The sequence below is a fragment of the Canis lupus genome, chromosome 15 (genome assembly GCF_003254725.2).
Source record: "Canis lupus dingo isolate Sandy chromosome 15, ASM325472v2, whole genome shotgun sequence".
Lineage (NCBI taxonomy): Eukaryota > Metazoa > Chordata > Mammalia > Carnivora > Canidae > Canis > Canis lupus.
The window spans coordinates 62,012,990-62,030,495 of record NC_064257.1 but is presented as its reverse complement, the minus strand read 5'-3'; the positions used below and the strand labels follow the sequence as shown (position 1 = coordinate 62,030,495).

Here is a 17,506-nt window from a genome sequence, read left to right as displayed (position 1 = left end):
TAAATAAATAAGACAATGAAGTTTTAACTTAACCCAGTATTCTCTAAGTCACATTTCTGCTCATGCCTTTATTTTAAGTATTTAAGACATCAAACCACAAAACGCGCAGAATTTTGTAACAGCCTTCCACGTAGTAACATCATAATAAGCTTAAGAAACTTGGGCTACGTTAGAGAGTTTGTCAAGGATCCTTCTAGGAATAAAGACCACCACCATGGGAAAAATGCTTTCAGAACACAATGACCCATTTACTTAAAACCATCTACCCTCCTTCCTCCTGAACATAAACTTCTAGCCTTCCTAGTAACATCTCTCAACTCATGAATCAAAATGTCGTACCTGCCACAGCTAATTGCTTTAGGGAAAACGGAGAGAGTTGAAGTCATTCAACACCAAGTTCATGTCAAATCACAGAACTGGTAGGGAGACTGCCATTTTCAAAAAGGACTTCTCCTATGAAAACTTTTCTAAAAATCCTATACAAATATTTTCTTCATTTCAATATTTCTCTAAATTTCAGGTAATTATGAAAGGAAAATGATGTTTCATGTGGACAGAGTATATTAGAAATATAAATTCATGTTTTTGCTATCATAAAACTTACACATGATGTAAGGAAGATCTCAAAAGGTCCACTGAGCTCTAAAATTGTATAATTCTCTGAAATATATAAGTTTGTCACATTTTAGACTTTAATTTCCTTTAAGGAAACACAAAAGTCACAACTTCTTTTTACCTCAAAGCCATTAGTAGCACTAAAAAAAAATGCACATAAGTGACTTGATTCTGATAGGCATAATTAAGAGTGAGAAAGTCATTAAAAAGAAATAAAGAAAAATAGAAAGGGGGAAAAGAGGCAAATATACATATACAAAGGCAACATAATGCTATAAAATCCACACATATTACCAACAATTATTGCTCAGGAGCAAAGATATATTATATTTCTGTTTTCTCACTTCTTTAAAAGTGTTCAACAGATAAATATCAGAGACAAAATAATTTTTGAGTTAATTTTATCATACTTACAAGTCTCAAATCATGTTCATTTTAAAATAGGCACAGAAAAGAAGTCATTGGAAGAAAGAATATGGAAGTTAGAAAAGAAAGTAGGAAAGCCCAAACAAAACCGAAATTAAGCCAATGTTGACCAATAATACAAAGGACACAAGCCCTAAAACTTCTCATTTCAAGGCTTGACATTCCATTTGAATCTGGTGCATGTGTACTAGCACATAGGAATTCTCAAATAAATGATTTCACTTGTTTAAATGCGGTCAACTGGCAGAAAACTGGACTTTCATTATAACAAGCCATATTTTATAAACAAAAGACAGTGTCAACTAAACGCATATTTGTTGAGATTAAAAAGTGTATCTTTACTGGGGAATCATGAACATATTCATAACGAGAAACTACTTACATAAAGAAAATATACTCACTTCTACAAATAAACATACCAGGCTCTCCAAAATGGCTATTTTTGTTATGACTCAACCAGTGGATTTTGAATGTCGATTGATGGATTGTTGTGGGGTTTTTTTTGTCTTTTGTTTTTTTTTTTAGAAAAGTCAATGCGATATAAAGCTGACCCTAATTTCTTCATAGTTCTTTGATAAATCAAGAAATTGCTGTATCCCAATACACTAAGTAAAAACCCCTTCTAGGTAGTTTTCAATCTCCCAAAATAGCCTAAAATATTATCCAATGCCAAGAGGAATTACAAGCAGTCGCAGAAATGAACAGTACAGCAAAGAAAGACTGCAACATCTGCACAGTTGTACTGCTGCAATCCTTCCTTCCTCCGTCCTTCCACTGACCAGTTTGTCTTCAGAGGTTCCCAGAACCCAACAGAAAAGAATGTACTTATCTTTCACTTACTTCATTGCCCTCCAATTCAAAAAACTCAAACTTCATGGAAATTCTGTATTGGGTTGGTGCGACCACCTGCCACACGCAGTTCTTATTAGGAGGGTACTCCTTGGGCCAGCCTGGAGTGGTTATGGTGCCGTTAAGTTTGGTAAGAAGTCCGCCACAGGCCGCTAGAAGGAAGGAAAGGACAAGGTTTTCCCCTAATAGGGTCATCCCCTTCTTAGCACCTTTCTGCTGGTAACCAAACATCTCCCCATTAAATTCCCATCATCTTCCAGAGTTTTCAAAATCTAGAAAGCTGCAGACGCCGTCGCCTACTACAACTATTTTAATTATCTAATCCCATTCACAAGCTGTGAATTCATTGCTTGGGACCCAAGCAAATTACGGCTGTATGACATCTCAGATCACTTTGAAGTTGGACAACGGGGCGCCTGGGGGGCTCAGTCAGTTAAGAGTCTGCCTTCAGCTCAAGTCATGATCCCAGGGCCCTGCGGTGGAGCCCCAGGTCAGCTCCCTGCTCCCTCTCCTGGGAGGCTGGGGAGGCTGCCTCTCCCTCTCCTCCCCACTCGGGCTCTGTCTCACGATCTCCGTCTCTCTCAAATAAATAAATAAAGACAACCCTTTTTTTTTTTTTTTTAAAGCAAAGTTGGACAACCAAGATAAAGAAGACTGGGTGTCAGTTGTCTCATCTTCTAAATGGTTATGACAATATCTACACCATAGGGTAGTTATGAGAACTAACGCCCTCTGTTTTAAAGATGCCACCTTGCCTTCATAACTGCGGGTGTTTTAGTCTAGCCCAGAGAGCAAATTATTAGCTTAATAGATAAGGATGGAGACTTTTGCCAAAAAGAAAAGTTTAAGACTTTAAGAAGAAACAGGCAGTCTCTGATTTTCTTATTCAGCTCAGTAAGGGTTTGGCATTTATTTGTTCAGCAAATAAATCTGCCACCTTTACCACTGCTGTGTCCTGTGTTACAGACGCAGTAGAGAACAAAGGTGCTCATTTTCAGGGAGTTTACATATACATTTTTGTGGGAAGCACCAAAAGTAAACTTCGTGAATACATAACGATAAGTAATGTTGAACTGCTACACGTTCTATGAAGAGGATTTGGGCAGACATTCTGAGAGAAGAATAAAGGAGGGACGGAACAGAGGAGGAAGATCGGTCCATTTATTTTGTAATTCAAGTATGGGGCCAGCAATAGGATGGAGCAGGGAATAAATAGGAAATGGGGGGGGAAGAAGCAGCTTTAAATTCTGAAGGAAGAGATCACAGGACACACTAACAAAACGTTGTGCAAGAAATCTCATCTTAGAATGTGCAGAGGAAATGGCAAAATCCCTTTGTTAATGGATCATTTATTAATGAAACCCATTGGGCGGCTGCTTCACGCTCGTGCTAGGTGCTGGAGATAAAACCAAGCATGTGGATTCAGGACTCCGAGCCGTGGTAGGGGGGGGTGTGTTCATCAACTCTGTTAAGAGAAGGTGAAAATAAGTGATGGATGGGGGTGAAAACCTGGGTCTAGACAGATAAGAGTAGAAATGGATAGAGAGAGAGATGATAAGACAAATAGAGCAGAAGAGAGAGGGAGGAGAAACACAGCGCAAGCTAATAAACCCGGCGGCCTGGTGGCCAGCGGAGGGACGAGCTCCCAGGCAGGGTTTCCTGTCAACTGAGCCACAGGCCGGGTCCCAGCAGTTGGGAAGAGGTCACTGTGGAGGGCAGGGAGGACAGCGGGAGGCCCAGGGGCCTGGAAGGGCGGGGGCCCGGGGCCAGGCCTACCTTCACAGCTCCTCTTGTCGGGCCCCAGCTCATAGCCCGGCTCGCACGCGCACTGGTAACTGCCCAGGGTGTTCAGGCAGCGCTGCTCGCAGCCCCCGCGGTCCGGCTTGGCACACTCGTCTTCCTCTGCAAGGACGGGGCGCCACGCAGGCAACAGCCCGGTCAGGGTGTCGGCCTGTACCTACTCAGGCGTAATTTTTTTTCTTTTTTTTTTGAAAATATGACACTCAGAAACTCTGAAACGGAGACAACTGACGTCTCCAACAAAGGAGCAGAAACCACCTGCAGGCCCTTGGGACGCGGCCTACCCGCATGTCCTCCCCGAAACCCCGATGGCCTAAGCAGCAAGACAAGGACTAGGGATCCACAGCGGTGTCAAATGAAGATCACCTTATCTCTGACATCTCTGACACGTATGTGTCTTGGTGGGTTTTTTTGTTTTGTTTTGTTTTTTTTCCTGATGTTACGGTCAAAGGGAATTCTTATAACATGAGAATTCCAGAATAAAATAGAAAAACTTATTGAAAAACATATAGCTTCACTTGTTGATTTCATTTTGTGAATATATGTACGAATAATATACGCTATTGGGAACAACATATATGACCAAATATTCCATAATTTCAATTCTCAGGAGTAACCTCGTGTGAGTTAAGAAAATAGCGGACAATATCCTCTGGGGAAATCCCACATTGGCCAAACGCTGACCATCTCTATGACCAAATAGATCAGCATCCCAGGAGACGATCTCGACGACGCTATGCTTCCTCTACTATAAAATACTACAGAACTGAAGCACATGCATATACTTTTTTTTTTCATACATATACTTTTTAAGAAATATTTTGAGCGCAGCTGGTGAAAGTAACAAAGTTCTCTGCCTTTCATTTTTTTGTTTTTTTGTTTTTGTTTTTGTTTTTGCCTTTCAGATCATATGGTGAATACCTAAGCAATTCTCAGGGAAAGATCCACTATGCTGTTTTTTAAATAACAAAAATATCTGGTTATCATTCACACTAAATTTTGACATGCACAACTAAATCCATCATTTATTCTATAAAAAATCAGCATAGAGAAACTTTTTGTTTTCTGACCCCGTGAGAGAGTATTATTTTACAGTGTCACAATGTCACATGCTTGTGAATTTTGTAAAATTAAGTCTGATGCTTTTTGCACTAAAATGGCTTTCTCTTGGGGTGCTGGCTGGGGGGGGCCAATTGTTTAAGGCTCCAGCTGTTCTGGCTCGGGCTGTGATCTCAGGGCCCTGGCATGGGGCCCCGCATCAGGTTCCATGCTTGGCATGGAGTCTGCTTGAGACTCTCTCTCCCCCTCCATATTCTCTCTTTCTCTCTCAAATAAATACATAAATCCTTGAAAAAATAAATAAATAAAATCGTTCTTTTTACCTCATCAGAGCACACCAACTATGGGACCTGAAAATATACTAAGATTTGGTTCCGCGATTTAAAATGAAAGCTGACCAATGATAATTCTTTGTCCCGAAGGCATTTAAAGTATCGGACGGTTCTGCTACGGAGGCCATGCATTATTTCCAATGTGGTCGAACATTATGGTCTACAGGATGGCTCAGAAATGATGTCACCTGTAAACAAACTGATGAATGAATGGCTTCTTCTGGTTACGAGTCTTCTGTTTATCATGTTGTGAAGGTTTTCTCCTTGTCTAAATCCCCTTTCTGGATTTTGCAGTTTTGATATTTCATAAAAACAGTAGGTAAAATCTCCTAATGGAGTTCCTACCCCGTGCTACAAAGTTCCAAACTCCAGTATTTTACCAAGAACCTTTTACCACCAAAAATCATTAAAATATCTGTATGCACAGTGCATTCTTAACTTTCAGCATAACTTCACTATAGTTCTCTCTCTTAGGGTTAGGGAAACTCACATTTATCCCTGACCAACAAGACCTCACCACTTTAAATGATTTCAAGTTACCTTTAAAAAAATTGGCAGCAAACCCTGCCTTGTTCACAGTTCCATCAGAAACAAATTTCATCCACAAGGTATTGGAGGTAGATCTGATATCTTCAGGTTTATCATAACCACAGAAACGCCCTATCAAAGGGCTATTTTCACTGGTTCCATCCCGAACTTCTAGGTAGTCATAGGCACAATTGTCATGTCTTTCAATCTGCAACAATAAAAAAAATATGTGAAGATATATTTAATTAGCAGATAAATCAATTTTTGCAGAAAGAGTAATATTGGTTCTCAGCCATAATCCTGCCAGGGTCACATGACAAGTTATTTAACACCAAATGAGAGCTTTTCTTGTGAGCGTGCATGGCAAGATCTACACTGCGCGTGAACAAAGGGCCTATTTTTCTGGTGGACAGAGGGAGATACAGAAATCAATGGGAGAGTGCATTCACATGTGTCACAACCAACAGATGTTAACTGCCTTTTAAAAGAAAATAAAAGTACCCATAGTAATTCTTTGGAGAAAAAAAAAAGAGCTAAACAAAATTCAGACTTAAAATTATCATTAAAAATCTAGGCCAGATATGCTATAAGCAACGTATAATTTGTTCTGAAACATAAAAATTGCCGTTGCTTCACGGACAAAACTGTTATCTTATTCATAGAGAAGCCTGACCCAGACTCTGCTGATAGATATTGCATGGTTTACGGGAATAAATCTCTTTTTAAAGGACTAATTCATAATATACAACTACATACTTCCTAGTCTCTGAAATTCTTGACCCACAGTCAGCATAGCTATCGAAAGACTGTGTAGAATCAGCGCGACCTATTCCTTCCTCAACGTAATAACGGCTGTTCAGGGTTCAGGGGAGACCTTTTATCCCAACAGACTCCCAACCCGTAGAACCTGCAGGAACTCAATCTCTTTCCTTAAACAACTCAAATAAAAGCTCAGACCTATGACATTTTATGAAGAACTTCATGTTCATGAATCTATGTTTTGGCCCCAAACTTCCAAAAACAACAAACCAAAATTTGCAACTTGTTTTTCAAATTATAAAACAATCTCTAATAAGTAGCTGGCTTATTTTCTGTAAAAAAAAAAAAAAAAAATTCAGAAATTGTTTCTATTTTTTAAGATTGTATTTATTTATTTGACAGAGAGACAGAGCACAAGCAGGGGGAGTGGCAGGCAGAGGGAGAGGGAGAAGCAGGCTCCCTGCAGAGCAGGAAACCCCATGTGGGACTCGATCCCAAGACCCTGGGTTCAAGACCTGAGCCAAAGGCAGACGATTAACCAACTGAGCCATCCAGGTGCCCTAGAAATTGTCAATACATTAAAAATGACAATCTTCATATATAGATAGCCTAAGGACAAATAGAAAACAACAGATTTTGAGGGACAGATTAGGTCAGAACTAATTACTACATTTGCTGCTGCCCTTTTCCCAGTGACAAATCAGGAGGATTCATTCACTCCTTCAACAAATATTTAATGTCCTTTCTCTTCTAGGCACTCTTCTCACTGCTTGGTGTGCACCCTTCGGCAACATAACAAAGAGCTTCGCTCTCTTGGATCTTACATGCTACTGGTGGATAGAGAGTAAAGGGACAACAAATAGGATAAATAATGAAATCATAAAATATTAGCAACGCATGAATTCTATAGAAAACTATAAAGTAAAACAAGATGAGAAGTAGGAGAAGTGGGGGGAGTATTAATAATTTTAAATTATACCTTCAGTAGGTACTCATTGGGCTTGATTTACAAATCATGGGGTTTTTTTTCCCTAAAAAATGTATTTTCTGTGTTGTGTGGAATTATGGGAAAGAATGGAAAAATATTTACCATAAAGACTACCTCATTTTTAAAGCACATTTTTAAGACTATAGCTTTTTAGAGAGATGGCTTGGGTGAGACAGCAGTGACACTTGTAACTTAGTCACCAAGGATGACAAGGGCAAGCTGACCAGCTATTTACATACTGCCTCTTCTCAGCCTTTAATATACTCCTTTCAAAATCAGAGTTCTCTATAAAGATGAGAACATTTCCAGATGGTCAAAGGCCTTTCTTCGGTCAAGAGGACACATAAAATAATATCCCAAATGTTATAGGTTGAGACTGGATAAAAGAATAAGGACACTGAAACAGTGACAAACTAGGGAAAATAGCAAAGGTCTCAGCAAGCTAACCTCTCCTCACCCGCCTGAGCAGCACAGAATGAACTGCTCCTGACTCAGGAGTCATTTTAGAAGAGAAGGGAAAGAATGAGTTAGAAAAAGAAAGGAAGAGACGCCCGGGTGGCTCAGCGGTTCAGCACCGCCTTCAGCCCAGGGCGTGATCCTGGGGGCCCGGGATCGAGTCCCGCGTCGGGCGCCCTGCATGGAGCCTGCTTCTCCCTCTGCCTGTGTCTCTGCCTCTCTCTCTCTCTGTGTGTCTCTCATGAATAAATACATAAAATCTAAAAAAAAAAAAAAAAAAAAAAAAGGAAGGAAGTGTGAATACACAATACAAAAAGCTGTTTTTCACAGGTCAACTAAGAAAAATAAAATTGGTTCATATTATAAGCCATACTAGGATAAAAAAATAAGAAGGCTAATTAGAAAGGGTTTTTAATTACTGTCTTGAAGAAATAATGGCTTTCAAAAATTACCACTTCAATGAAGAAGAATGCAAGACAGACGCTACCAAGAAAGAAACAAAAAAAAAAATTATATTTATTCAGTGATTAAAAAGAAATAGGATAATGGATATTTCCCTGTACATGAAACTCACTCTGTTCTTTTAACAGGTATATAACAGATCTCTTTAAATTTTAATTTAAAGTACCCATATATTCACTGGTTGCTTAGTAAAAAAAATTAGGGGTTTAAATATTTTATATGATAAACAAAATGTAAACATTTCACGGGTAAAATGCACAAAAATGGCCAATTTTAGGATCAATTCCACCAGCACCTATTTATTACGTACTACTTACATATTAAATATCATGCACTTTGTGTTAGGGGGTCACACAACCGAGACATATACTGCATTCTCACATTGTAAATACCACAGTCGTTCGACTGTCTAGAAAATAAAATGTGTCTTAAATATATGACCTTGTGCTATTTAAAAACACATTATCCCTTTACAACAACATAGATATCTTATCAATGACCTCAATGATCTTTGCTTACCGATTTTTCAGTTTAACTGCATTAATTCTAGTGGCAACACGAGCACAATGAACCTGTGCTCTATTGGTGTCAATTATAATGGTGCCTCTTCTACATCTACACAAGAGTGATGACGGTGAGCACAAATGAAAGTTTGAGTGCTTTCAATTATGTCATTTGCGTAATATTTTCTCTGGCTATATCAATTACTTCAATAAATTAATACACAGAATGGGTAGGAATAAATATGACTGAAGCTAAAAAAGGGATAAGTCAATTGGTGTTTTAGCTCCATAAGAAAAAAGAACACCAAAGTCAATGGTTTATAAAAAAAAAAAAAGAAGAAAGAAAGAAGAAAGAAAGAAAGAAAGAAAGAAAGAAAGAAAGAAAGAAAGAAAGAAAGAAAGAAAGAAAAAGCAATTTCTTCTTGAGTTACAGCATGGACACAGTTCATATCTGGAACCTGAATGCAATGTCATGCACAATTACACATGTAATAAGTATGCTTTGATAATGATGATGCTGATTTATTATAGGCTTTAAGATAATCAGAGCATAAACCATATACAAATGTGGCAAGTTTATCACAATGTAAACAGACCAAATATGTACAATTAGGACACGAGGACAGTGACAGCTCTGAACAGGTTTTAGGGAACTGACATTAAAATGATATTGGAAGTAGATTCAAATACACACACAAAAAAAGGAAGAATGAGTACTGAGATTAGCTGGGAGGGATTAATATTACATTTCATTACTATGTGCAGCTTATGCCTTTTACTGGCAGATTAAAAAAGAATCATGGAAAAGCTGAGTGATGTTTATTTAGCAAGAACTAAAATCAATTAAATGTAACCTATAGTCAGCCTCTCATTCTAAAACTGTCAACTAGTGCAGAGCTTTGTGGTCAAAAGAGGGACCATGCCCAGGTTTAGGATCTAATCACACACTTTGCCTTCATTTTATAACCAAATGTCCAAATAAATGTTGCAAAAACATCTACCTAGTTATTTGTAAAAAGCTCTGAAAACTCCAAAACTTCTAGATTATGGATGCAATAAAAGCTCTCCCAGAAAAACTAAAAATCCTCCATTTGATTCAACAATCCCACTTCTTGATCTGTTTCTAAAACACTGAGAGCAGAGTCTGGAAGAGACGTTTGCACCTTCACAGTCATACCAGCATTATTCACAATGATCAAAGGTGGAAGCAATCCAAATGTCCATCAATGGATGAATATATCCACAAAATGCTGAATATACATACAGCGGAATGTTATTCAGCCTTAGAAATGAGAGAAATCCTTTCATGTGCTACAACATGGATGAACTTTGCAGATATTACACTGAGTGAGATAAGCCAGTCACAAAAAGGAAGGGGCTGAAGGATTCCACTTCTGCGAGGTACCTAGACTAGTCAAATCCACAGCAACAGGAATTAGAAAAGTGGTTGCCATGGGCTTGGGGTAGGGGAGAAAGGGGAGTTGTTTGGGGGTAGGAAGTTTCAATTTTGCAAGACGAACAGACTTTTAGAGACAAGGTGCACAATGTGGATGTGCTTAAACCTACTGAGCTGTACACTTTAAAATGGTTAAGATGGGGGCGCCTGGGTGGCTCAGGTGTTAAGCATCTGCCTTCAGCTCAGGTTCTGGGATCGAACCCTAAGACGACTCCCTGCTCATGGGAGCCTGCCTCTCCCTCTCCTTCCTGCTCATCTCTCTCGCAAATAAGTAAATAAAATCTTAAAAAAAAAAAAAAAAAGTTAATATAGTAAATTTTGTTTTTTTAAAAATTTACTGTAATAATGAAAGCAACCCTCTCCTATGACTGTTAGAATGTAGTTCTCAAGTATAGTTAATGTAGCAGCAAGTGGATGGCACTAGAGGGTATTACACTAAGTGAAAGAAGTCAATCAGAGAAAGACAGTTACCATGGGGTCTCACGCATGGAATTTAAGAAACAAAACAGAGGATCATAGGAGAAGAGGGGAAAAAATAAAACAAGATGAAATCAGAGAGGGAGACAAACTGAAAGAGACTCTTAATCATAGGAAACAAACTGAGGGTCACCGGAGGGGAGAGGAGATGGGTAACTGGTGATGGGCATTAAGGAGGGCACGGGATGTCATGAGCCCTGGGTGTTGTAGAAGACTGACGAATCACTGACCTCTACCTCTGAATCCAATAATACATTATATGTTAATTAATTAACTTTAAATAAAAAATAAAGTTTAAAAATGTATAACTAATGTAATCAACTACATAAACGATTAAACTTCTAGAAATAATATAATTTAAGATCATATACACAGGGAACAATGCTAGTCATTACTTTTCGCTTTGGAGGAAAAATTGTTCAAGAAAAGCATGACTATCGGGGGGGTGGGGGTGACTGGGTGACGGGCACTGAGGGGGTCACTTGATGGATGAGCACTGGGTGTTATTCTATATGTTGGCAAATCGAACACCAATAAAAAATAAATTTATATATAAAAAAAAGAAAAGCATGACTAAAAAAACAATGTAGATTAGCATTTATCACTAAAAATAAGTTAATTTGGGGGATTTCTATATCTGTGTGGATTCCTCATAGGTATACTACTACATACGCTCTTGTTAAAATGATAAAACTAAAAATAAATTAATTTTAGTAACGGGAAAAATCCAATAAAGTCTAGGACATGATGCTATCAAGCAAAAGAATTTTGAATAAAAGGCAGAAAAGCTTCATAATAGATCATTATTTTAAAATTTGTTACTATCATATTTAATATTCAATCATATAATATTATTTTGTTATTGTTATTTGATATTACTTAATATGGATACTTAGATCATTACAGCCCAAAAACAGAGAGAAAATTTATACATTCGACCCTGTGACAATGAAAATCATGAGTCTGGATTAGGTCTACTTCATGTGACTTGGCTTTTTTAATGCTGCCATTCGATTTTTTTTCTTCTTTTCACGACACAATTACTTTTACTCCCTCTTAATCTTAACAAATATTCACTGAAAACCTACCAGTGCCAGAAAATACACACTTCACAGTGTATAAGCAGAGGTGAACAAAACAGACATGCCCCTGACTGACAAACAGATGTTGATTAAACAACACAAATGCACAAATGAAGACAGTTATAAAGGGAAGGAATTGACAGCGTGAGAGAACAGAGATGCCTCTCTCGGCTACGGGGACCTGGGCCCAGGGCGGTACAGGCGACGGAACGGATTTCAGTCCCAGCCCTACCAGTTATGACCTGTGTGACCTTGGGCAGCATATTCAGGGGAACGGACGCTATCTTTCAGGGCAGAACTACGGCCTAAACCGCAAATCTGAAGGGCTACTTAGTTCTCTTTTAACTCCTTAACCACTATATATTCTTAGCCAAACATCCAGACACAGTACGCGGCCAACAGAACAATGTCAACTACTTGAAGTCTCTGTCTTGGCTTCCTAGGTGGTTTCGAAGACCAGTTAACTTAAACAATATAAAATATTTAAAAGAATTAGGGATCCCTGGGTGGCGCAGCGGTTTGGCGCCTGCCTTTGGCCCAGGGCGCGATCCTGGAGACCCGGGATCGAATCCCACGTCGGGCTCCCAGTGCATGGAGCCTGCTTCTCCCTCTGCCTGTGTCTCTGCCTCTCTCTCTCTCTCTCTCTCTGTGTGACTATCATAAATAAATAAAAAATAATAATAATAAAAGAATTGTCATTAAAAAATAATAAAATAAAATATTTAAAAGAATTAAAGGATTACTTAGTCAGGCAATACTCAAAGGATCAAGATAAGAACCTCAGTACATAGTCTACAGTTGCGCAGCTGCCGCGATGATGGGTAAGACGACTTGACGTGTGTGCTTCTCGGAAGGAACGTGTGACCAAATCAGAGTGCGCGGAAAGGTTGACAAGTGCCTCAAACTTAATCCCACTTAAATTAATGTATGTGGGGATTTCAGTGTAAGCATAAGTAAGCTCTGGGCTTGTTTCACTTCTTTTCTGCTTTATTGACATTTCTTTGAAGTCGTTCCTGTAAACATTTCGAGGCTCCCAACCTTTTTCTCGTTCGTATTTCTGCACTGAAAGTGCTCAAGCAAAATCGTGAGATAGCGGTTTCTTTACAAAGGACTCCAAGAGGATTTCCGACACGATCTACATGTACAACCCATGTACAACCCACTTCAGTACCAGCCTTCAGAGGCGATGCATCTACTAGAGAAGAAAAAACTTCCCCAAAAAGTACAATTACAGAAGTAGCAGAACTCTGTCGACCTCCAAATAGTATCCTTTCCTGCTCAAAGATACCTGAAATTCGCTAACAAAGACACTGGTTCAGATTTTCTTTCTGTACTTACATTAAAATCTAAGTAGCATGAGAAGAGGCAAAGCCATGACACGAACTCAAGGAATGATATCGATAATAGATAACTAGTAAGTTCCTTATGATACTGTCAACAAAACGATGGACAAATTTGTCTAAGGCCCCTTTATCTGAAAGGGGAGAGTGTAAATACAGAGAATTAAAAATAGAAACAGTTTTTGAATAAAGGCAAGGACTGATATCAATGAATAAAAACTGTTTTGCCGGACAAAACGACAAAACACCAAGAAGTGGCGAGGACTTTAACTATACATCTTCAAAATAAAATGTATAAGCTAAAGATTGAAAATATATTACGTAAATGAAAATAAATTGATACAAACAGGTACAGATTAATCAAATGAGACAAATCACCTAATGACCACTAGAACAAATTAAATATATATACACAGTTGATTCTCAGTATTTATGGAAGTTTCTTTTTTTTTAAGATTTTATTTATTTATTCATGAGAGACACACACACAGAGAGAGAGGTAGAGACACAGGCAGAGGGAGAAGCAGGCTCCCTGCAGGGAGCCTCATGCGGGACTCGATCTCAGGACCCCGGGGTCATGCCCTGAGCTCCACCGCTGGGCCCCCCGGGCGTCCCCATGGTAGTTAACTTCTATAAAGTTGCTGAACACTTCAACTTAGCAAATACAGATTCAGTGCTCTTGGGAAGATCTAGAATTGGTTCCTGTGCACTCGGGTCACAAATCTTTTGTCAACCAATCAACCTACGACCCTGTGTTTGGTGTGTTTCAGTTTAAATGCACCGTAACATCTATCGCCAATTCAGTAATACAACTCACAGCCAATTGCGTTACGACGCGTGCCTGAACACTGTTCATCTAACATACACTTTTTCTCCATAAGGCACGTGATAGCTGGGAACGTGCATGTCAGATGACTCAAATATTTTGCAGCTCTCTGCATGTCCGTGAATGATCCAGAAGGCACCATGAGTGTTGATTTAGGGGTTACAAAGAATTTTTTAGTTAGTATGCAAATTCACAAATATAGAACCTGTGAGTAATGCATATTGACTATGCTTGGATTTTGGCGTTGGTTTTAGTGCTAACTTGTACGACTCTAGGTTAATGGCACAAGTTCATTTCCCTTACCTAGAAGATTTAGATGATATATCAGAACATCCCTAAATTCCTTGTCACATCTGAATTTCTTAGAACCCAGGATCTATCTAAATCGAGCCATACGGCATATCAGGTCCTGCATAATCAAACTTTTCTTAGCTATCTACGCTTGTTTTCTTCTGCCCTGAAACTTAGTACCTTTGATAAAGGAATGACATATTGATTTCCACCCGCCAGTCATCACGCACTCTCACGCTCCCTTACCTCTAACCCATCCATTTTTCCATCCCTCCCATCATCATGCATTAATCATGCATCTAATGGTGTTGGAGATACGGAGATTGACAAGGTGGATTCAGATCCCCAATCTCTGGTGATCATATTTTAGTGAGAGAGACAGTAACTTTGCAAATGAGCAGACCCATAACGTAAATTCCAGTAGTCATGAGTGCAATAAACTGACACAAAACAGAATAATGGCTTATAGACAATTGTAGAGAAGAAAATATTTTCAGTAGCTACCAGGCAAGGACTTTTTAAGGAGGCAATGATTAAGCGGAGACCCAAATGAAAGGAGAGGAACAAAAGCATAGATTTAGGGCTAGAAGAGCCCCCGTGGCACATGCTATAACATTGAGTAACCTTGGTATTTCCAAGGAAAAGAAAGAAATCCAAAGAGGCTGGCTTAGAGGGGGTGAGAAGGAGCTTGGGACCAGTCTTGGGTTGACTTGGTCCATGATCACCGAGTCTGGTTTTTATTTTAGGTGTGATAGAAAACTCTTGAAAGAATTTTTTTAAGATTGATTTATTTATTTGAGAGAGAGAGAGAGAGAGAGAGAGCACACATATGCAGGGAGAGGGGCTGCGGGAGAGGGGGAGAGCCTCAAGCAGACTCCCCACTGAGGGCAGACCTGATATGGGGTCCACCTCACAACCTTGAGCCCAAATCAAGAGTTGGCCACTTAATCGACCCAGAGGCGCAGCGTCCCCTCCTTCCCTGCCTCCCTGCCCCCTGCCCCCCAGCCAAAAGAACAGAAGCACAGTGTTATGACCTAACTGACATCGTAAAAGGGTCCGTGTGGCTGCCGTGTGGAGATCAGGATATATGGGGCAAGAGTAGAGACGTGAAGGTCTCCCCACGTTCCGAGAGAACGGGCAGCAGCGGGGAGCAGAGCGGTCGGAAAGCTGGGATTCAGCGATCCTGTGTGGGGCTTTGCTGGAGACGAGGCGAGTGAAACACCCTAATTGACTGGTCTCGGGGTTTAAGAGAAAAAGTGGCATCAGCGCTCTTCCTGGAGTCAGCAGTGACGCTGACATAGTGAATCCTTCACTGGGAGACTGAGGAAGACGGGCCAGTGAGCAGGACAAGACCTTCCAGGGTTTGGTCCTGGTCATTTGAAGATCGGGGCCTGTCAGATATTTAAGTATGTCCAGTTTATGAGCAGAGGAGCAGAGACATAAGGAAATGGCAGCAAGATGAAGAAGGACACGCCAGCAAGACGGAGAAAGGCTCCTAGAGACCGTAGGTAAGACGTGCCGTCAGCCGAGCATGACAGGACTTCTCCTCGATCCCAAACCTTAGGAATAACCTTTCCATTCGCTCAATCAACGAATCTTTATCAAGCAGCCACTCCGTGTGGGGCGCGGGTCTGAGTGCTGCCCGCCTGCCTGCCCCTCCGCTGGCCGATTTTCGGAGACTCTGGCGGTGACGACGCTGGCGCTGAGCAGAACGCCGCGCACCAGCTAAGGCTTCTGCGGCTCCGGACCGAACCTCAGGTCTCAGATGCTCGGAATGGGGCCTCAGGGGCGCCCGCTGCGCCGCGTCGGGAACGGACCAGTCCACAGACACCGAATCATACCTTGAAAGGCAGGTCAGCTCTTGACCATTCGCAACATCAGAAGATACGAGGAACACAGTCCTTGGGCAGACAAGTCTCCGCTGAACCAGTTATTTGGTTCTTTTTTTTTTTTAAAGACTTATTTATTTATTTATTTATTTATTTATTTATTTATTTATGATAGACACAGAGAGAGAGGGAGGCAGAGACCCAGGAGGAGGGAGAAGCAGGCTCCATGCAGGGAGCCCGACGTGGGACTCGATCCCGTGACTCCAGGATCATGCCCCGGGCCAAAGGCAGGTGCTAAACTGCTGAGCCACCCGGGGATCCCCCAGTTATTTGGTTCTAAACAGCAGGGGAGTCCTGCCCAGTTAGTTCACCGTGGGCAATCAGGGGGCCTATTCGAGCAACGTCCGCAATATCATCAATCCGGCAAAATAACAACATTCAAACACGAATCAAACGATCTCAAGAACCACAGTTGCCGAAAATACGAAATATTATCTGGCAGAGGAGCAGGTAGCACAACGTGACGCTCCTGTAAGAGAAGACCGTTCTTTTGCCCTAAAAGGCGGTACGTCGGGGACACCAAGCGGCCCGTGCGAAGGGGCAGAGGTCAGGGCCCAGGAGGCGGGCGATGCCCTGGGCCTGTGGGCCGGGCCTGGGTTGTCCCGGTGCTTCTGCGGTGGGGACACAGGCCCCCCCATGCACGGCCTCGGGCCAAGCACACCCTGGCTCGGGGCGGGGGAGCCCGCCTGCCCCCCGATGGCTCGGCCAGAGGATCCACCGTCTAATCAGTGAAGAAGCAGTCCCCAGTTACGGCATCTGGGTCCCTAAGCGCTGTCGGAAGCCGCCACCACCATCTCGTCACTGCTATCCCCGTGGCCCAGGGTCCTCTGGTGTAAGCACACTCGGGAGTTCGCCACAAGCGCCCTCTGACACCTAATCCAGCTCTCCGGGCCGCGTGACAGTGACTCACGGCCGCTCGGGAGCCGGGCCTTGGCTCCAGACTCTGACTGACCTTTGGTTTATTGGCCCCTCATCGAACGTGCTGGTGGTGCCCTCGCCTCCCAGCTGTCTACTTCGGAGGAAATCGAAAGCAAAAAACACTTAAATCTCTATTTCTGACATAACCAGCTTTCTGCAGAATGGTAAAAAAAAAAAAAAAAAAAAAAAAAAAGAGGCAAGAGACGGATCTCCTCCATAATGACGAGGACAACAGAAAAAGGACCGTCCGTCCGCCTTCTCCCCTCCTAGCTTAGAAGACACAGAAAGTCCCACTAGCTAATGGGCGCTGTGCAACAAGCCTGTGCATTTGCCAGAAGAAACTACTGTCAGGACTTCAAACATTCTGATTCCGATTGCCCAGATAATGTAAACTCACTTTAATCTTCTTGAAAATGTCTGCAACAGGAGGAGAGAAGAAGAAGAAGAAGA

General features: G+C 41.1%; 1 protein-coding gene across 1 annotated transcript in view; it reads right to left on the bottom strand.

Annotated features, from left to right (window-relative positions):
* TLL1 (tolloid like 1) overlaps nucleotides 1-17,506 on the bottom strand; it is a 193,660-nt gene that overhangs the window by 39,415 nt on the left and 136,739 nt on the right. The window contains exons 13-15 of the mRNA XM_025438977.3: nucleotides 5,622-5,817; nucleotides 3,667-3,792; nucleotides 1,882-2,042 (exon numbers count right to left, since the gene is read on the bottom strand). Of these exons, the coding sequence (XP_025294762.1) occupies nucleotides 1,882-2,042; nucleotides 3,667-3,792; nucleotides 5,622-5,817 (483 nt within the window). The remainder of the gene's footprint in view (nucleotides 1-1,881; nucleotides 2,043-3,666; nucleotides 3,793-5,621; nucleotides 5,818-17,506) is intronic.